Raw genomic sequence first — 22,807 nt, forward strand, 5'->3', positions numbered from 1 at the left:
AAAAGAAGAAATCCACAATGTGCCCAAGAACAAATCTAACATTATTTAAATCTAACATTAAAAAACTTGAATGAACAGTATAAATCCATCTGGAAAACAAACAAAATAAGAGAAAACAAAACCACACCAGGAAAGGTGATTTACAAGTGAGCTGTACCAATCATGTAAGAAACAGAAACCTGTTATTATATAAACTGTTCCAGAGTCAAAAATAGGGAAGGGGAGGAGATATGCCCCCCCCTCACATTTCAGAAAGTGAAAATAACCTAAAAACAAAAATCAGACAAGAACAATTTGAGAAGAAAATTATACTGCTATATCAAACATGATTAATCTCAGGTCACAGTCTAACACAAAATTTTAGCAGAGCCAATCTAGCAATTTGTTCTGATACATCAACACAATGTCAAGATAAAGTTATGCTGATCCAAAGCAGGAGTGATTTAACTTGGACAATCTGTCACTTTTCAGTAGATGCAGAAAAAATCATTTGATTACAACCATAACAACCCGAACAACAGACTCAGTGATCAGAAACAGAAAATTCCCTAATCCAATGAAGAGCACACTCCTCCGTTCCCTGGCCCGATCCACCCCCCATGCAACACGGGTAATTCCACGCCTTGCAGCAGGGTAATTCCACGTGCCCGTCGTGCACTGTCTGTGTGACCACTGTCTTACCTTTACTTCTACGTGTCATAAACCCCGTTACAATGTTATTCTTTTTGCTTTTAGCAGATGTTTGGTATGTAAATTTAAATAGAAAGGTAATATAGTCTTTTTTTCTTTATCCACTTAACCTACTAATATTCTTTATGCTACAGATCTAAGACCCCAAATGGTATCATTTCCTTTGGCCTGAAAAACATTTTTTACTATGCCTTCTGGAGATTAATACCTCATCTTTCATTTATCACCAAGTGCCTTTAATGCACCTTTACTTTTGAAGAATATTTTTGTTTGATACAGAAATTTTGCAGATTTGTTTTTCCAGCCCTTTAAAAATACCATTCCATGACTTCCAATGAGAGGTCACTGGCCATTCTTAACCATTTTTCTGGAGTATGTGATGTGTTTTTTCTTCCGGCTGCTTTCAATATAATATATATACATATTTAATTTTCAGCAATTTAATTGTGATGTGGCTAGGTGTGGTTTCTTTTACAAGCTTGCAATACGCCAGATTCTTAGATCTGTGTTTTCTATCACATTTGGCAAGTCTGAGCCATCAATCTACATATCTCCTCTGCCCCCATCTCACTCCGAATTGCTAACGTGACTGAGCAATTCCTTCCTCTCAACCACACTGAATCATTTCTCCAACGATTCCAGTTACAGGGTTCCCTGAGCCTGTTTTTAGTTTGCTTCAATCTTCTCCATTCTGCAGAATGGAGAATCTTCGTTGCTCTGTCTCTGAATCCACTGGCTCTTTCTTCTCTCACCTCTAATTCAGTGACCCTCCTCTTGTGAATTCTTTATTTCTACCAGCATACTTCTCAACTTCTAAAAGGTCCATTTGATTTTTCTGCTGAAATTCCTTACCTGTATAATCTTTAAGACTGTATTTTCCTTTGATTTTTAAAGCATATTTATGAAGTTTCATTAAGTCTGTCTGCTAAAACCCAACATCTGTGCTACTTCGGTTTCTACCGACAACTTTTGTTTTTTAACTCTGTACCACAGCCCACACTCTACCCTCCACTTTTGTTTGGCCTAGTGATCTCTGATTAAATACTGGTCATTATCCGTAAGACTCTGTAGAAAGTATGAATTCGGTTATCTTCCTTTGGACTATTAATTCTTGCTTAAGCAAATAAATAAAATCACTTATCTCCTTGCACATGGATTTGGATTTATACTCTTCAAGCACAGATTCACAGCAAATCTATGTATGATTCAAGTCCCTTTATTGGAGGACCACTTTCAAACTCTGTGGATCTTACGACTTGGAATTAGGCTATTAGACAGGTTTACACAACTCCCTCCCCTCCCACGTCAAGCCCTGCAGGTCCCAGGTGCCCACAACTCAAGTCTGACCTCCTCCTCCCCAGCTCTGCAGAACTACTCTGCTCTGCTCTAACTCTGGCTCCCTGCATCAGAAACAGCCCACTGTCCCAGTGCTGGGAAACTGTTTGGCAGACGTAACAAAGTCTCTCAGAAATAAGTCTTGTGCTGCCCGCTGTCCACTGCCTGAAACAGTCGTCTCAAATCCTGTGTCCCCTTTTACTGTTTACAGTGAGAGGACAATTTGGTACCAATTACTCCCTGCATCATGGCCAGAGGCAGAGGTCATATAATCTTCTTAAAGTTACCTCCTTAGGATAAAATTTCAAAAGTCAAATTGCTAGTCCAGTACAACACATTTTCATTGTCTTTAGCATGTATTTTACTAAACTGATCTCTAAAAACATTTCTCCCAATTCAAAGGATATGTGTTTGGACTTCTGCTGTACAGCCAAAAAACCGAAGTAAAAACAAAACCCAAAACAAACCAGAGAATAAAAATGGGGCATATAAACTTTAAGTAAGCGAAAGAAAACAACTGAGAGGCCTAGAGTTGGAACAACTAAAGCAAATGGTAACATGAAACTAAACCAACTTAGATGACTTCCTGATAACAAGCATTCATTTTATGAACACAGTCCATCAGGAAAATCGGACAACTAGGGAAAAAAGATTAAAAAAATAAAAGCAAAGGAGTCATATTTTCTTTTTCTATGTAGATTTATTTTCTTTATCCATCGGGAAATGAAAAAATATCTCAAGTACAATAATAAACAGTTCAGCCAAACAACGAACAAACAAGGGCCTCATAACAGGCGCACTGGACCCATCCTCGGATCGTTAAAATACGCAGCTGAAATGGCGTGATTACAGACGAGACGTACTAAGTGTGCCTAAATGCCTTTGTGGAAGAAAGTGAAGCACAGAATGACTGATGGACAGATGAATAATATAAATAAATGGTTTCTAGACCGAAAAAGAAGACAAGTAGCAAAAAAAAAAAAAACACAAATGGCTGTGGGTAAAATAATTTAAAATGTATCTTTACTTACGGTTCCATCTTCCATCAGTTTCAGGCAAGATCCAAAATCTGCTAACCGAATATGGCCATTCATATCCATCAGTATATTGTCAGGCTTGATGTCTCTGAAAAAAAATATTCTATTTTTAGTTTAAAAGAATAGACATAGTCAGATAGTTGGTAAGATAGCCTCCATCTAAAAATCTTAAATTATTTTAAAATTAATACTCTAGAAACCTCTGACAACTTTATTGATTTAAATCCTGACTTCGGTTCATATTAAAACATTCTAAAATGCAGGTCATTTCAAGCTCCTCCCAGATAAAAAGTTAAATAACCTTACCATCCCACTGTTGACTCTGCACACACCCCAACATCTACCACAGTCCTGGTAGTCCCTACTTTCTGCACACAGAGAAGAGCCAGTTACTCAAAACCTACAAAGCATACTAATCTCTATCTAGCCCATGAAATTGAACAGGGAAAAATATACTTCATGGACTCTGACTGTAAATGTAGATCAATAAATTCTCAATTACTGCAAGTCATGACAAAACAAAGACACTGCTTTGTAAAGTTGATTTTGGAAAACAACTGCTTAATAGTGTTCTACCACTGTATTAAGCTATCTATTGATGTTATTAAGTCAATGTCTTGTAAGATATCCAAATCTAACTAATAAACTAAAACATAACAGTTTTTGTATGCGTTTCTCCACGGGAACAATGAAATATGTTGCAAACCTTGAGAAAATCATACAATCAATTGTAAAGAATACCCGGCAATGGAAAGTTTCTAAACATACTCTAAAGATTACAGTTGTGAAAAAACGTGAGATTAGGCCCTCACAATTCATTCCACTTTCAGAGGAAGAAAAAGAATCCTCAGTAAGCATTCCGTATGTAAAAAAAAGTCTATAGCATGGGGTTACTAAGAGAACAGTAAGGTTATTTTAATTTAACCTGAGTGATGCCACTTCAGGTTTCTAAACCTCCATTTTCCCACCTGTAATACAGGGATAATAACAGTACTCCCTTAATTACTGCAGTAATTTCTGTGTGTCATACCTCACACGCTGGCCAATTATGACCCGTAGGCCAAATCCAGACCACCGTCCACGCATGTGTTTTATTATTAGTACACACAGATGCAGCCACAGACTATGTATTTTTCTGAATGTCTTTAAACTTCATAGCTGATACCAAACTACGTGTAGTGTTTTGCAACTTGCTTTTATTCTAGTATTATGTTTAAAATTTATCCATGTTGATACATTTTACTCTAGTTCATTAATTTTAATTTCTATGTGGAATACTTTCATATACCAAAATTTATTTCTCAATTTTCTGGCTTATGGAACTTAGATTGTTTCCAAACAACTTTAGATTGTCATGTTGCTACTACACAAAAAGCCCAGATGAACATTTTAAATGTCTCCTAGTGCTCAGATGAGAACGCTTCTCCCCGCCAGACACGGAGACGTGCACCTGCTGAGACGGGAGACGTGCGCTCCCACTTCACTGGCAGGGTCGCGAGTGAGCTCGAGAGTCTTTTTTATGTTATTAGTGGTCATCTCAGACTCCTGTTCTGTAAAATGACAGTTAATATCTTCCCATTTTTTCATACTCCGTATGTACCATATGTCATTTGATTCTGGTTAACCCAGAATTCTGTTTGTTACAAATCTCTTCTTCCAGCACATGGACTTGTTTTTCCTCATTGTCTATACTGTCTTTCTCATTCATAAAAAACCATTTAATACTAATGTAGTCTTAATTGGTTGTGTAGTCTTATAATTTATAATGTTATCCTTTTCCCACTTTTTTCAGTTTTTTATTGACGAACTGTGATATATTTAAAGTATACAACATGACTTATGTACATGCAATGGAAGAATTCCCACCATCAAGTTAATACATCCATCAACTCACATATCAATCTATTTTTGAGAACACAAGTTCTACACTCTTGGTGAATTTCCATGACACAAGACACCACTTAACTACAGACACCCTGTCGCACATCAGCTCCTTGGATCTCACTGATCTTACAACTTGAGGTTCGTCCTCTCCTGCCCACCTGTCCCCCACTGCTCACACACCTGGTGGCCCCCACTCGACTCTCATAACCTGCGCTCTTTGTCCTCAGAAATCTCCCTTACGTTCTGCTTCCACAGGCCATAAGCACAGTGTCCTGTATTTTAAAGTTTTAAAATTTTCCTTTTCACTTCCAGTCTTCAATCTACGTGGGATTAATTTTGGGTGTAGTGTGAGATAAAGGCCAATGATATTCCCTTCTGTGCCAATGCCATTTAATGAATGGCATCCTTTCTCCCTGACTTACAATACCACACGCTCATCAATGAAGTGGATTTGTCTCAGGACTTCCTGTGCAATTCTACTGAGCAGTTTTCAGAATGAAAGAGAGCCTATTAATAATTCCCAGGACAGCAGGCACACACTGGAAATGCCCCACACAACCAGAGAAGGATGGTCACCCTCCCTGTGTGCCTGCACCTGGACCGAGAGCATGTCTTCACGGTGAGAGCTGGTTCACCCCTGTGCCAGAAGACCAAGTTTGTAAATGGCCATGGCTCTTCCAGATGGGTGCGAGGGTCAGTACGTTCCATGACACATCCTGGGGTTCCGATGGGAATCACAGTGATTCTGTAGGTTAATGTGATGAGAACGGAGATCTAACAAGATGACTCTTCCCATCCTGTATACATTACACTCACGGGTCTTCTCACATGTCCTTCAAGAACACTGGCTTTCTCCATGAGAGCTTCCACATGTGGTATTATCTGCAGTCCTAGGTCAGCCGCAGTTTTGTTGCTACTGTGCTAAAGATTTTCTTCAAACAATCATTCTCATTTTGCTTCCACTTGTAATGGGAACGTTTCCTATGTTTCACCATTAAGTGTGATCTCTGCCTTAGACTTTCGGTAGAAACCCTCAAATTGCTAAAGGTATTAGGTATATTAAACTAATAGATATTCTAATGTTGAAACTTTCCAATCTTAAACAAATATATATGAAAAGAAAATATCTTTAAGTGACATAAGCCTTTTCTAACTCAGGATTCAAGGAAAGAACAGCAACATAAACCTGGATTACAGAGAAGAAAGTGACTATAAATCTTCAAGTTCTGATATGTAGGACTTTTACTTTCTGTTTAAAATATTTTGTAATTTCCATTGTGATTTTTCTCTTTGCCATGCTTACAAGGAATGCACTTCAAAGTTTCAAAACATACGTACTACTTTCTAGTTTTGTTTTGATTTAATTCTACTGATTTAGTTCTTTTGGATTGGTAAAACATTTTGTTGAAAATACAAAATATAAAAAAAGCATGTGTCTGAAATAGTTCCCTTTCACACCTGTTTCCCATTCACCCAGCCCCTGCACCGCCTGAGTAGTTACTGTGATTAGTTTCCTACTTATCCTTTCAGAGTGTTCTTTGTGTACATAAGCAAACACAAATATATTAATTTTCATACAAAGTTTGGGATGTGCACATCAATCTCCTCATTTCTCTCTTCACTTATAATAAATCTTGGAGTTACATCAAAACAGAAAAGGCCTCACCATTCTTCTCAGTATCCTACTTTATGATTGTGACTTGATTTAACCAGTCAGCTGCTGCTGAACAGTTGAGTTTTCCCCAAGCTTCTCCTTTTATAAACAATATTGGCATGAACAACTCCGTGCGTGTCATTTTCACATACGTGATGATGTCTTGGGTTAAAAATCTAGATGTGGAACACATGCATTTGAAGTTTTGACAGATGCACGAGATGGCCTTTCGTCTGAGCTGAACTCACACTTCCCTGAGCACGAGGTGTGCGCGCTCAGTCCCCTTGCAGCTTCATATGACAGCCATCTGTCAGTATTTGTACTTGGTCAACCTCACACATGAAAAGCTATACTAACGTTATTACTTGCATGTCCTGTATCATCAGAGAGACCACCTTTTCATGTACTTAGTATCTTTCGTATTACTGTTTCTGTGAAATGCCCCTGGTCCACCACACTGTGGTCTGCAACATTCTATGCATTAGGAAGACCGCCCCTTTGCCAAGTACAGGAGTTATAAACCTTTCCTTCCCAGTGAACATTTCTTTTCTGGGTTTCTTCAGACTTTTCATCTCATGCACTCTTTTGTGTACTGAATTTATCAAAATTTTCTTTTACGCTTTTCTGGATTTTAACTCCGTCAGAAATGCTTCATCTATCCTCAGTGAAATTGCAAAGGAATTCTCCAATGTCTCATTCCATGGGAGCACTGTGAGTTTAATCTGTTTCCATTTCAGTGCTTACTCCGTCTGGAATTCTTCCTGGTGCACCACGACAGGCACGACCTCACTTTATTTCTCCCACGCACCATTCAAACTCCGATTTGAGATGCAACCTTCACCTGGTTGGTGCAGGTAAGTATCTGAGTCTATTACGAGACTTTCAACTCTGTTCAATTAGTCTACTTTTCACACAGTCGAAGTGCATTTATTATTAAAGACATTTTAGTATCCGATAGGGACAGTCTTCCTCACTGTATAGTTACATACATGCTAGGTATTTCTTAATGAATACATCCGTAAGTATTCCGTATTTTTAAGATATTACAGAATATTTTCTGTATCTTTTTATAATTACTGATTGTTGCTAGAATTAGAAACCACTTCACGAAAACAGACACTTTTGCCAGTTTTGTTCACCGCCAGACTCTCGGCACCTGGAAGAGAGCCTGACCTGCAGAACGCACAGTAAATATTCACCCGTGAACCAGACCACAAATGCTACCAGGGACGTCCTTTTTGACCTCTGACCTGCTTGTACTTTATAGGTTAGTTCTCCTTGATCTTCTTTGTATAACATTTACAAATATGATGATTCTACTCTTTTCACACTTCTAAGTTTTTTCTTTTGCCGAACAGCCTGGCTGGCAGCTCCAGCACAATGTAAATAGCATTGGTGACACTGGACGTCTCTGTTGTGTCCCGACCTCAGCAATGTCACCTAGTAAGCACGGGTCTGATCTCTGAGGCACCAGACTGAGGCCGACTTCTAACACACATGCCCTGTTAAGGAAGCATCCGCCTAGTCCTGTTTTACTGAAAACATATTCACTAAATTCAACGACTCCTCTTGATTGAAAATGATCAATTCCAAAATGCAAATACTATATGTCTAAAATCAATACTGAGACAACACTGGCGTTAGACACCGAGATATTAGAGATATGGGGTAAAATAACGACAAACCAAGAGCTGAGTGGAGTTAATGCGCCTGCCCCTGGAAGGCAGGCGTAAGAGGTCTGGAGAGGGGACTCTTTTTCAACGTCATCTTGTTATACCAGCTGAGTTCTGTTTTACTTACATGCAGGTATTGTCTGATTAAAATGAATTAAAACCCCAAAATACATCTGTATAACATCTGAGTCATTTAACCCAAGAATATGACAATATTTTGACTAAGCCCTAGGATCATCTGCAGTCAACAATATTTTCAGTCAAAACAATTAATTAATAGCTATCAAGATCACAAACACAGTAACGTTTTAATGATAACACTAATTGGCCTCTGTGCAACAGGAAGCACAATGATACACTTTATATACATGGTATGTTGCCTGCTGACTCACTCCACAACTCACCCAGTCTATCCTGTGGCTGAAAAAGAAGTCTGTCCCTAAAATGTCCCTCTGGAGCAGATGAAAACACTCCTGCTGTTCTGAGTAAGACCTCAGGAGGACATGAATCAGCCCTCCAGTCATCTGCTGGGTTTGACATATTTATGCTTTATTCTGTTCGGGGAATGAAGTATGATACTGATATGAGGTACAACTTGAAGGACTCACAGGAAGGAGGAAATGACTTGTCCATTGAGCTGATGCTAAATGTGACCTAAATTTCTGTGCACAAAGGAGGCCTAAAATTTACCTGAGTCCATACATTTTATCACCTCAAACGAGGAAAACATGTCCCTTCCTTCCTTTTCATCCAGACTGCAGCCTGACCTTCTGCAATTGCCCTTTTCCTTCCAGATCATCTATCATTTTCATCTAAACCTAATGTCAGAGGACAAATGAAAAACGTCCAGGAGAAAGGACACGGAATGTGCCTCGAACGGGGCCCAGCGTTCGCAGAGCCAGCCCCGGCTCCCCTTGCACTCCAAGTTTACAAGGGCAGAGTGAGACAGAGGTTGCAGATGGCACCCCCACAGATGTCGGGGAGGTGTGGGTGCACCTGCTGACCAACGGCCATCCTCTGAGTGAAGAATGCTCCTCACTGCTTCATGAGAATGTTCTCCCTGGAGCACAAGATGCAAAGAGACCCCAAGTGTAAACTAGGCAGGAAGATGGTTACACTTCCATATTGACATACACTTGCACTTGGAAGCTGGTCAACTGCTTAAGAAACTCAGGCAGCCCTGGAGAGCCGCCCAGGAAAAGAACAAAGGCCCCCGGCCTACAGCCCTGGCTCAACTCCAAGCTGAGGAGCCACACTATGTGAGTGCGCCACCTTTTTTTTCATTTTTACTACATGTATTGGGGTGACACTGGTTAAGAACATTATGCAGGCTTCACATGCACAGTTCCACATCCCCTGTTCACTGTGCTGTGTGCTCAACGCCCCAGGTCAAGTCTCCTTGCATCACTGATCCCTTACTCCACCCTCCGTGAGTGAGCCGTCTTGAGAGCCAACTTCCAGCTTCAGATGATTCACTTCACCTCAGGCGAAACAGCAGTCCCTGCCTGGTTCTGCGCGACTGCAGACTCGTGGGCGATTTTGTTGTTTTGCACTAGTCACTGTATCTCAGGGTCTACGGTGGACACATAAGTGTGCTGCCTTCTCCTTCAATCCAGGGCTTTGGCCCCAATGTTGGCCCCTAACAGTCAGCTCGTTCAAAACTGCAGACAGCCTCTTCACCAAAAGTCCTGTCTTCCTTGGGCAGCCCCTACCCACTGACTGGTACAGAAAAAGAAACACTTGGCCATTATGACTAAATGAGCAATAGCCCCGCTAGGCCACAAACTCTCCAGGACCCCGAGTGGGGCTGGCTGAGGCTGGGCCTGCAGCGTAGCCTGACTGCTCCCCTGCCTAATCCTGCTTCCGCCAGCTCCCCCCCCAGGGGTCAGTGCCCGACGCACCCTGCATTGCACAGCCTGTCCCTGTGCCTGCTTCGGGAAAACACATGTCACACGGCAAGGGGTACACAGAACAAAAGGCCAGCAAAACTCTATTTTCTGATATAAGAGGCAAAACAGCACCTGGCATTCAGACCCACTCTGAGCCAGTACCATCTTGCAAATGAGGGGTGAACCAGCCAGCCAGATACCAAGTATCATCAACAGAGGAAGTAGGAGGTGGGAAATGAAGGCAAAACCTTCCTTTAACCTTCACAATCAATGAAAACATGGAAAGAGAAGTGTTTAGAAGAGGTAAAATCTCTACATTATCAATATAAAAATATTATTCAAGTTTCTTCCTAACTTGAATATAAATCATACCAATTATTGTTCGAGTTTCTAAAATCAGTAATTTTCTATGTCACCTATAAGGAACACACTTTTTGAAAAGAAAATTTTACGTACATTTCAATAGAGTGTTTTCTTAGAAGTATACCATAGAAATGCTGATTGGAACTAAAAACAGGTATTGTACGTGTATATATTCACAGGAACATCACTTCTGTAATGCTGACAAATGACAGTAACAACAACAAGCAAAACAATGAGCAGAACCATCTGAGAATAAGTATTTTGGTTGATGATTAGTGTATCCAAGACCATAACTAATAAATTTGATATAAGTAGGCTTCTGCTTCTAGATATCACACGAGGCAACAAAAGAACACCTCGCTCACCTGTGCACGTAATGCAGCTGATGAACCGAGTCAATTGCTATCACCATCTCCGCCAAGTAAAACCGAGCCATCTCTTCAGGCAATCTGTCTTCAAACTTGCTGAGCAGGGTCAGCAGGTCCCCGCCAACGTAATAATCCATAACCAGATACTGGGAATGAAACAATGAAAGGTACTCAGTAAATAAAAAAGGGTAAGAATTGGTATATTTAATGTAACCCGAGGTCAAATAGCACTGGGTAAAATATCATTGTTAATTAACAGAGGATACGTAAGATTATCAACAGCCCTGGCTGGCGTGGCTCAGTGACTAAGCACTGGCCTGCGAACCAAAGGGCTGCCGGTCCGATTTTCAGTGGGGGGCACACGGGAGGCAACCACGCACTGATGTTTCTCTCCCTCTCTCCCTCCCTTCCATTCTCTAAAAGTCAACAAAATATTTTTAAAAAAAGATTATCAACAGGAGACATTACAAACTTATAAATTTCATAAAGGAGTAGAATAAATTTCTAAAATCTGGGGAAGGAAACAACACAGTGTTGTTAGTTTTTGTTGTATTTTACAAAGTAGCAATATCGTCATCACCTACAACAGTAGACCACAGTTTTACCACCATTTCACAGAATGAACATTTTAACTCTCCAAAGTGGACTTTTGACAAAACTCAGAATATAAGATAGTCCTTTCTGTTGAATAAATGGATCTTAACATCACTACATTTTCCCTATTTTATCTGGCACCAGTAACAACTTTAGTGTAACCAGCACTTGGCTAAGCGTCCAAAAAGCACTGTAATACAGAATACAAAAACTCTCACCAGACGTAAGTTTCTCTTCCCATTTCTGATAGTGCACCAATACTGGAAAGGACTTTTCTAGGGTACACATAAACTGAAGCCAAATGATTTTAGATGTGGGCTATTATGTGTGTGTCTGATGTTATAATTTATAATAAGAAAAAAACATATTGGCATCGAGTCCAGATCTCCTGAAAACCCTTAAAATTTCCTAAGTGACAAGATAAAGGTATATTTTTCGTTACTGATAACAAGCCCCTTTCAATCACACCAGAGCTGGTGTTCTGAGCCAACTTTCGGAAAACTCCTACATAACCTAAGGGTGGGAGCTGGCTGCCAGGGAAACCAACCAAGATTAGAGTTGAAACCTTCAGTCCCACCCACTGAAGAGAGGGGCTGGAGATCGCTTCAATCCCGACTGGCCCGGGATTTAACCAAACCTGCCCATGTGATGAAGGTCGGGGTTTGGAGGGCTCTGGGTGAGCCCGCAGGTGGAGAGGAGGAGGGAGTGGTGCGCCTCGGGAGGCCGTGGAGGCTCTGCGTCCCTTCCCACAGCCCCGCCCTGCACTGGTCCTTCTCCTGAGTTCTGTGAGCAGCGCTCGCTAGCTCACTGTGGATCAGAACCCCCGGAGGGAATCTCCGATCCACAGCCCGTAGGTCAGAAGCCCAAATAACAACCTGGACCTGTGCCTGGGGGCTAGAGGGCAGGCCGTGAGACCAGACCCTTAACCTGTGGGACCTGATGCTCTGTCCAGGTAGTTTCGGAATTGAGTTATACTGTGGGACCCCCTGCTGGCCACAGAATTGCTTCCTGCATGGAAAACCCACATGGTTATTGTAGAAGGGAAGTAGTATTACTGTGTGTAATGTAAACAAAAACAGTAGTGTTCCTTCACAGTGTGTCTGTGGCAAAAAAAGGAGAGAGACATATACACCGAAAGTTCACAGACATTACCTCTAGGTTGGTAAGAGTATAGTCGATGTCATAGTTTTTTGTCCTAAAGAGTCTTGACAAAATCCATTCTCAATACTATACATTCAAGTTATAAACATGGGCAATTTCTTTAAAATTAAGAAAAACTAGTTTCACATTTTAAATCTTTGAAAGTTAGAGAAACAATGTATTTCAAACACCAGCTTATGGTTTACTTACTATTTTTAATAGGACTAATGCTTAACAAACTCTAATCATGAAGATTGGAACAAAGTAATTCAATGTAATAAAATTGTATTAACATAAACATGTCGCTAGAAATGACAATGGATGGTGGAGAAGAAACGCACATCTCTTACTTTAGAAGGAAGTACCTGGAGTAGAGCAGCAAACACAAACTTTTCACATTAAATACAAAAAAGTCTGCTATTAAATTTGCAACCTAATACCTCTACACAGCAAGTCAGAAATATAACTCGTTCCTTCCACAAACATTTACTAGGTGCCCATCCGGACCTCTGGGGCACGGACAGACGCCAGGAGACGGAGGGGCGAAAGGCCCCCGCACCGGAGGGGCTCTCCTGCCCGGGCAGTGGACTCCACTCCTGCCGAAGCAGAGCCCTGACTCAGGGCTTGGCAGGCCAAGAGGCAAAATCAAGAGTATTATGTAGGTACTTACATAATAAAAGAAAACAAATTCCCACGCCCTTTTATTGGCAAAGTTCAAAATATAATAATAATAATTGAGTATAATTTGGGGGTATAATACCTGTCTGCTAATGAGAAAAATGTGCTTCTTCTGTGGGAAGAAGGCAGTATAGCAACCTGCTTAACTGGGGCTCGGGCGGGTGTTTCCTGCCATCAAAGTCTTTTGTAAATACTTCTCTGTAAATGCTGAGCTGTAACTGTCATAAGATTTCATGTGTTTCATCTGTAAAAATGTCTATTCACAAAGATAGGCACTAACATACACTAAGAACAATTATGGAGCACGTAATTTTAATTGGACATTTCGCTCCCTTGGAAGGCATTTATACAATGCTGTCAGATTTTTCTCCTGGTATTTGTGTTTAAGCGTGTCATTACGTTGCAGATCAATCACTTCTAACTGAAGGTTAGGCAGAAGCCCTCAAATGCCCAGCTAAATGGATTTTGAACTATGGACCTTTCCTTTTCTCTTACACCAAGTCCCAAAATTAATGCTAGAACTATGGTTTGAGCTCAAAAGATCTATCTGCTGCAAATCAGTGTGAGAATGGAGATCTCAGTTCTTTCTACTTTTGACAACAAGGGAAGTAGGTAAAGCAGCCTGACATTATGTGTGACTCAAACAGCGTTAGCTGTCAGGATGAACTCACCATAGCGTAAGTGTTGCGTGTAAGCGCTGTTTTGCCTTGTAATTTAGGTTAAATTTATTTTTAAAAACACATCAAGCCTACAGGAGTAGCTCATTTCCACAGTAACTCAGTATTTCACAATAATGTTTAGGATGGTTTTTTCCCCAAACATTTCAGTCTTGGCCCCTGGTTCAATATACTGCAGTGATATGTTACCATCAGGAAAACCACTGAAGAGCTGCGTTGCACAGGACGTCAGCTCTGACTCGGCAGACGTCCACAAAAGCGGTAACACATGCCTCCACGAGACTGGCTGAAGCTCAGCGTCAGTACCGCTGATCGAGTTACACATGAGAGGTTCAAATATTCGCTGTGAACTACCTACCTTTCAATTAGTAAGACAATGAATATGCATAGGCATTAAGCACCTAATATTTAATGATTTACATATTCATCCAACTAAGTCTCCTTCTGTTTCACACCTATTTTCCTCACGCCCAGTTGTACTACATCTTAGCACGTTTCAATTCAGTTTGTGCCCAATTAGTGTTTTCTGAATTTCTCTGAAAATACTATTGACTGTAATTATACCACACGAACTATTCACACAGGCTAATTCTTCAAATAACAAGAATTGAGCGAAATCAGTAACATCTTTCAACTCAGGTCAAAGAAAACCACTCAACATCATTTCCTTGATTTTATAATCAAGCATTGATGTTCCTCCCAATTTCCTCAACTCTTGGAGCAACTGTTCTTGCCAAAAGGCTAATAGTTCCAGACAAGTTAATTTTCTGTGGACACATTTCTTTGGCTGCTGCAATCAAGCATGATTTAATCGTCTCAACACCGGTGAATGGCTTTCCTTGCCTAACACACGAGCCTCTGAAGGAACTTCCCAGAGTCACAGCCTCGTTTCATTTCACGTGTTTATGTGGGAATTCTGCCGTGATGAGATGCTGTTTCAAACTCTCCAACCTTACTGACTGCAGCGACCAGTGCTCGTGTGGCCACGCAGCAGCTGCTGCGCCCTCCCGGACAGGTGGGGTGGAGCTGCACCCTCCCCTCCCCAGCCTGCCATGATGCATGTGCCCCACTGACAGACACAGTGGGACGTCACAGTAGGGCAATACACACAGCACCCACGGTGCCCTCAAGGGGACTGTCACTGCAATTTGCCATCTGCTGAGCCGCAGTGCGAAGCAGTGACAGCATGGCACAGAGTGTGTTCCCCTCCGTCACCGTGCCAGTCTCGGTCACTCCTGGTCAATTCGGTCACTGGAGCTCAAAGGCAGCCGTAGACAAAGTGCATAAATCAGTGGGTATGGCTGTGTCCAGTAAAACTTTATGGCCACTGAAGTTTGAATTTTATACAATATTCACATTCACAAAATGTTCTTCTAATTTTTTCAACTATTTAAAAAATATGAAACAATTCTTTGCCTGCAGGCTGCACAAAAACAGGTAGAGCCAGGTGCGAGCTGTGGGCCATAGTTTGCCGAGCTCCGGCGTGTAAGCTCCCCAGGTACGCAGTGCTGTTCATTCGCCCTTAGCAGCACCAGGTGTGGATCTAACCCACTAAATGGGCCACGTGGTACTTCAGGCCTGACGTACACCAAATTAAATGAATACTCTTCCTCTTACATTCTCCAACTCAATTCATCAAGTACTAACCACCAAAGGCCACAACTTAGACACTGGAAAACTGGGAATCACCCTGACTCCTCTCCTCCACCGACTTCCGCTCAAACACAGAGTTCTAATTATTTTATTTCCTGAACAGTGTCCGAAACCATGCCCTCCGTCTTCATCCCTACTAGGATACCATCACCTCTATGCGAGCCCTCATAACCTGTCACCTGAATGCCGTCCAAGTCTCCTAACTGTTTCCTTCTCTAGTTTTGCTCCTGAAATCCATCCTCCGCACTGCAGCCGGGATGTTCTATGTAAAATATAAAACTTTATCACACTCTCCTTAAAACCCACTTTGAATCCCTCAGCACGACCCACATCTGGAGGCCTCAGTTCTTGTCTCTCTCCCCTTCATGCTACACTAATCCCACTGGCCTCACTCTCATTCAAACGGCCCTCGTCCTTTCAGACCCCAAACTCAGAGAGAGATGCGACCTGTCACCAGAGGTGAGTGAGGGACTGGCGGGGGGAGGAGGAGGAGGAAGGTGGTCGGCAGGTACAGACTTCGAGTCCTGAGATGAATAAGCACGAAGGACTCAGTACGACGCCTGCAGCCAACACAGCTCTAGGACACAGGGGAAGGCTGTGAAGAGAGTAAGTCCGAAGGGCTCTCAACACCTGGGGAATTCTTCCCACTTCCCTTTTCTTCTTTTCTTTTTAGTGCATCTATATGAGCAGACAGTCTTAGCTGAACCCACTGTGGTCATCATTTCACAACACACATGAATCACGCCATCATGCTCTAGGCCGTAAAATTATTCAGTTATGCATGTCGATTATTTCTCAATAAAAGTGGGAAGAAACGATTCTTACTAAGTTATTGTCATCCTGGAAAGCATAATGCAAAGTTGTAATCCATTTATTGTCTCCATTCACCAACACGTCCCTTTCTTCACGAAAACAGGCTGTCTGAAAAGGGGAAAAGAAATTTTAGATAGATGACACTATGTAAAACGAGGAAATACATATATTATGCAAACAATTGCTTAATATGTTTACTACACTTTCTGTTCTGGAAAAACAGTTTGTCCAATATTACATGAGTTGCAACAAGTTTTAAAGCGCAGTCAGAATTAGACAACTGGAATAGTTCACTTAAAGTACATTAAGAGTTCAAAAACACCAGGAAATACACAGCATCATTCAAGAAGCACGATCAAACCTACCACTGAGATAACATACGTGTCAACATTTTACCACATTTACTTCTGATCTTTTTAAGAAAGTAAGATGCAAGTTGCGGCCTTCCTGCTTCGATCCCACTCTCCTCCGTTCTTCCCCCGATATAGTAACTAATCTGAAGTTGGGACATATTCCTTCCATCATATGCTTTGGTCACATGACTGTGACTCAAAATAACAGAATTGTTTTGTATTCTGAAAATTTCCATAAATGATATGATTTTATCTATCCTTTTACAACTTGATTAATTTTTACTCAATCATGACTTGTTTTCCTTGTAATTGCTACGGTAGTCCATTGTTTAACTACACCATAATTTATGCAACCATCCTGATCATGGAAACATTTATTTCCAATTTTGTGCTATTACAATGTTGCAGTAATATACCCGAACAAATGTACAGGAGTTTCTCTACTACACACACTTAAAAGTAGAAATGCTGGACAGAAGCCTTCTCAGCTGTACCCCACACAGCCACTTCCCTCCCAAGTGCTGCACCAATTCCTGACGCTACCCACACCCTAGTGTATGATCTTTACCTTCTCCCCACATCCTCAACTGTGCTTGGCATTATCTGACTTTTATGTGACAAGATGATAGGTGTAAAGTAATACCTCCGTACGCCACATTTCCCATACCCCATGGTGTAAAATAATATCTCACTGTTCTTTTAATTAACTTATGCCTAATTACAGGTGCAGATAAATGACTTTATAAATGTTTATTGACCATCTGAGTTTTCTCGTTGAATTGTTCATTCCCCTTTGCCCATTTTACCTGATAACTATCTTTTGGAATGTCTCAAAAACTCAAATTTTTTAAGTATCTCCCTTTGAAAACAGGATATTCAAGTCTGTAAGGATGCAGTAAACATGCAGGAGGGGTTACTGGAGATCACGTAACTTCTTCAGATTCTATCATCACTCAGTTTCTAGTCAACCAAACATTCTGCTTGCAGCAGTGATGGTCTTAACTGTTTTCAAGTGTTTTATTTTTAATACTCAGTTATATATTGTTTAAATTTTATCCTGAATGGGCTATTGGTTAAAGAGACACAGCAACAGGAATACCCACAATGAAAACAGAAGTTAACATGGACTGCATATAAAGAAAAATAATTCTGTGAAACCGTCACATGCTTCTCCCCCCAGGCCCACTGGTACACATTCATCAGACAAACGCTCTTCCTACACACTCCCACCCAGCACATCAGAATTCCCTGAACACCTGGAAATCGTGTGTTAAAACAAGAAAATCCACCCCTGATCACATGTACTACGGCTTCTCGTTTATTAGTTATATAGACTTCTATCACCTGTAAAATGTTATCACAGAAAAATTCTTTCAAATAATAACTGAATTATTCTAATATTTGAGGAGGAAATGCCGAATTTTTCCATAAAAAAAGAACGGAGAAGTAGAATTTTAAAGTGCAAAATGCAAGAATTTCAGTATCACCTCTTGTACACTAAGACATCGATTTATACAGTTGGTGGCTAAATCAAACATGAGATGTGTCATTCTTGAACTTATTTTTCAACAACAACGTTTTTTCACATAATTCAAAAAAGAGAAATCACTTGGTAACATCTAGAATTGGCAAATGAGTGAGACGACAGACCCATTTACACACTACTGAGTGAAAAATACACCGACCCAATACTTTTAGAAGACAATTTGGCAACAGCTTCCCAAGTCTGCTGCCTGTCTGCCCTCCAAAGGCGGGAGTTCCCCTACTGAGGGGCAGGACTGAAGGGGCAGATCAATTCTAGAGCCAGCACAACATGCAACCCCCCCGGTATAAAAACTACTTTAAAATCAGGAACTGGAGGGCTGCAGGGCCGCCAACAGCAGCCTCCCTGACCGCCACCTGTCGCGGTCCCTTTGATTTCTATTCGTTCGACACTGCACGTCCTCCTGCGGTGGCATGACTAGTTTGATGCACCGCTGACTTCAGAGGGAAGTGCTGCCCCAGGGCCCCAGGCTGGTCCACCTTCTTCTCTCGGCCCTGCAGAGTCTCCTCACGCTTGTTTTATATTTCATGTGCAGCATCTTTAGCTGTACTTAATGGAAGGGATGGGGAGAAGAATTTCCATTCCATCTTGCCCCGGAAACAGAATATATTAATGTTTTTTATTTCCACAAAACAATATTTAATTGCCAATTGTCTCTTTTTTATCTTCGCTTTTGCCAGTTTTTCCGATCAGTAATGAAAGCTAACCCAGTTACCTTTCCTTTTCACAACTCTTCCCCAGCATACCCAACTTTATAGAAAGCACAAACTCAATGTTTTGAGTTGTACTAACTCTGCAATCCTAAATTAACTACAACTATGATTTCAATGAAACGATCACAACATACTTGTGCACTAGTTCTTACTAAGACTTGTGGCTTCGTGGCTGACAACACTGCCGAGCTCCTTCAGGTTGCCCTCAGCTGCAGAGAGCCTACTCGTCCAAGACCACGTCCTTCTGGACGTGGATACTGGATACTGCAGCCAGTCACCAGCAACTGACTGAGGCAGGTGCATAATAAAAGCCAGTCATTTGGCCCAATGCAGGACAACCCTGAAGGACCATTTCTGCTCCGTGGCTCCCTGTTCTACCGACAGAGGCTATGGGGACAGGCTGACCTCTCCCTGGCACACCATGTTCCACCACTTTCCCCTCCTGTAGGTGTCAACTCCAAACGAACTCCCCGAGAAATATACCGCATGTTAAAATCAGTCTCAGTGCTGACTACCTGGAAAATTGAGCAGTGCCAATAAGGCAATTCAGTCCTAGGGAAATCCCAAAGTAAAGACTGAAGTTACTGAATGTAGTGGGCACTGGCACATAGGCCGGAAAGTGCCATAAATGCTTCCAGATACTTTTTAAACAGAGACTATTACACAGTCACTTCCTGTGGGAGTCCGAGAGGAGCTGGACTTGGGTGGGGTATGTGCAAAGAGTACTTCAGCCTTATCTGTTACACGCTATTAATTTGTTTTATAAAGAATGTATCTGTATTTCACTTGTGCAGTTTTTTCCAGTAGATGCATCCAACAAAAAACTGGAAGCAAAAACTTGCCAAAAATGTTACTGATTAATTTTAGGTGATGGGAGTCAAATGATTAGCTTCTCCTTTGTATTTGCGGTATTTTTCAGATTTCCCAAAACAAGGAACAAGTGAAGTACTGGCTTTCACTACCACTCTATCCATCCCATGGGAAAGTTTTTTGCTTCTCCCTGTGTGTCTGTTCTTCTTTAGGTTGCTACAAGCACTGGCAGATACAGAAAGATTTCTAAGGGTGAACTGCTCAGCATCCTTACAGGTTTTGCTAACCTCCAGGGCTAATGCTTAGTACAGGCAGCAGCAGGACCTTCCACAGGTCCGAGGGCTGAACTGCCTCCGTACCAGTGAGCACTGCTTCCCAGAGGCCCAAGGGCACAACTGGCACAGAGCCCCACCCCAGCCCATGTGTGACGTCAGCTCTGACCCTGCCACACCACCAGAGATGGTTTTAGTATCGTGCCAACCACTCTGCCCCTCAAATCTGGCACCAACACAAACATGCTAATGACTGTTCCAAGAGCAGATTTCACTACCATTTTTAATAATGTAAAACAAAACAAATTTAACTGCATGATCAGCAATAAACAATTCTCAGAGCGCCTATTCAAAGCTCCTGCTGACTTTTGCATGGAGCAGAATACAGATAAATACAGAATGATATAAACGACTTGTGACAAATTAAAAATCAATCATTACTAAATTTCTTCATATAAAAGAAACTATTTTCCACACATCCTTTCAACATAAATGGGTAAGCCCCACATTACAAGGGTTTCCATTTGGTTTTCAGACAATATTAAATTACAACCAATGAATTATAACTTTTATCATAACCATATCACAATTGTAAACTACTGAATTTGTCTTGGGCCTTAGAATATATCAGCATCGATAAAAATATTAAATAATACCTAAGAATCCGCTGGCTCTCTATAATTTTATAGTTTCTCTAAAAAAAATCCTAAAATATTAAACATTCCAGTAATTTGAATCTTACCTCTGCTCTTTTCAGCATTTCCCATTTATTCAATATTTTCATGGCAAATACTTTGTCTGCATTTTTCAGTTTTACTACAGCGACCTAGAAAAGGAAATACAACTTTTAAAATACAACAAATAATACATTTTCCAGTCATCCATTTTCCTTTTTCCTCTCTGTAAAAAAATAAACACCAAAATTATCAATGATTTCCATGCAGTTCAAATTCTAAGATCCTAAATCAAATAATATCATCAATTGAAAAAGTTACATTAATGAATAAGTGCCAAACAAATAACTGTATCTGTGAACACTGTATGTCGGTAATTATATATCACATCATCCTTTTCAAGTTTTCTGCCCTGGAATTTAAACTTGACATGTACTATCACTAAGGAATTTACCAAAATGTCTACGACAAAATTACTAGAGCTTATTAAATACTGAATGCCAAATTCCAACACAAATCTGTTTTGTAGGATCAAGCAAAATGAAATAAACTAAAAATGATAATTTTCACACCACATAGTCTTACCCACTATACCACAACCCCCAGCTCTCTCTCTCTCTCTCTCTCTCTCTCTCACACACACACACACACACACACACCCTAAAGATCCACTAAGGCTAACAGCTCTACAAACTAGAGTTTTACAAATTCCTTTCAAACAACAACAAAAAATGGAACAGCTATTTCCCTATTTTGTATTTTAGTTATGAATCAAAAGCCTATCAGATACAAATAAGTGAGCCTGTATTTTCACCCTCCACAAACAGATTACATTTCTGTTTCCGCTCCTCTGCTTCGGTTAGACTAGGTAACCTCAGAAGGCCTTTCCAGCTCACTGCTGAAGGGCTGAGAGCAAACTAAAGCAGCAGGAGAGACAAAGGGTATTTGCAGTTATTGGAGGCTGGAGGAGAAGACAACACGTGCGACCCTAATATGCAGAAGGAGAGAATAGACTATATACCACATACCTTCCAACAGTTCAAAGGAACATTTCCAAAGATGAAGGACAGGTTTAAACTCACGTGCCAATTTTTTTTTAATCTTAAGAGCAAATGAACATATCAAGGTCATTTAATAAGTTTATATGTGGATCAAATGGCAATAAAAGTAACTGACCATAGAATTAAAATCAGTGTCTTATGATATACACTGAAACATTCCTTAGTAACTGTCATAAATGGTTGTAATACTGTGATTATAGCTTTTCATCGATTAAAAGGGGAGGAAGAAAGAGAAAATGTCTCACTTTCAAATACAGGAGCTTTAGTCTTAGTCACATCTGCTCAAGCTGCAGAAATGAGGGGCTTAGTTATCCTCCTAGAAGGTTCCTGCCTTTTAAAGGGGGGGGGGGGTTACAACACACAAAAACAACCTAAATGTCCACTGATGGATCGATGGATCCAGAAAATGTTAGTTATTTAATATTACTCATCCATAGCAAGGCAGGGGATCTTGCTGTTGTGACAACGTGGATGAAGCTCAAGACCATGGCGCCAATTCGAATGAGCCATACCCAGAAATACAAATACCGAAGGATCTCACTGACAAGTGCAATCTGAAAAGGTCGAACTCACAGAAGCAGACCCTGGGATAGTGGCTGCCAGGCTGGGCGTTGGGGGACATGAGGGGTCGGTCAAGGGCACAGACCTCCGGTCAGGAGATGAGCTGGCCTGGGGAGTCTGGCGTGCAGCGCAGCATGGGGCGCACAGTTAACCGTGCTGCACGAAAGGCGTCAAAGCCGCCGAAGCCACCAAGAGAGAGGACCGCGAGTGTTCTCACCACACACTGAAGAGGTAACCGCATGATGGGGTGGAGCTGTTAGCTCTACTGTGGGGACCGTCTCACAGAATCTACCCAACCATCAGTTTGTAAATCTTCATGCCACACAATGTTACGTGTCAGTTATCCCTCCACAGCGATGGAGAAGTAAAGCA

The 22,807-nt window shown here is 41.1% G+C and overlaps 1 protein-coding gene across 5 annotated transcripts in view; it reads right to left on the reverse strand.

Moving 5' to 3' along the window:
* Positions 1–22,807, reverse strand: part of CDC42BPA (CDC42 binding protein kinase alpha) — a 172,225-nt gene that overhangs the window by 101,842 nt on the left and 47,576 nt on the right. For all 5 annotated transcript variants that reach the window (XM_037138820.2, XM_037138818.2, XM_053659562.1 and 2 more), the window contains 4 exons: positions 20,882–20,965; positions 16,461–16,556; positions 10,891–11,039; positions 3,057–3,150 (listed from right to left, as the gene is read on the reverse strand). In XM_037138820.2, coding sequence (XP_036994715.2) covers positions 3,057–3,150; positions 10,891–11,039; positions 16,461–16,556; positions 20,882–20,965 — 423 coding nt within the window. The remainder of the gene's footprint in view (positions 1–3,056; positions 3,151–10,890; positions 11,040–16,460; positions 16,557–20,881; positions 20,966–22,807) is intronic.

The sequence above is a fragment of the Artibeus jamaicensis genome, unplaced genomic scaffold, assembly GCF_021234435.1.
Source record: "Artibeus jamaicensis isolate MK-2021 breed Jamaican fruit bat unplaced genomic scaffold, CSHL_Jam_final scaffold_754, whole genome shotgun sequence".
NCBI classification, from domain to species: Eukaryota; Metazoa; Chordata; class Mammalia; order Chiroptera; family Phyllostomidae; genus Artibeus; species Artibeus jamaicensis.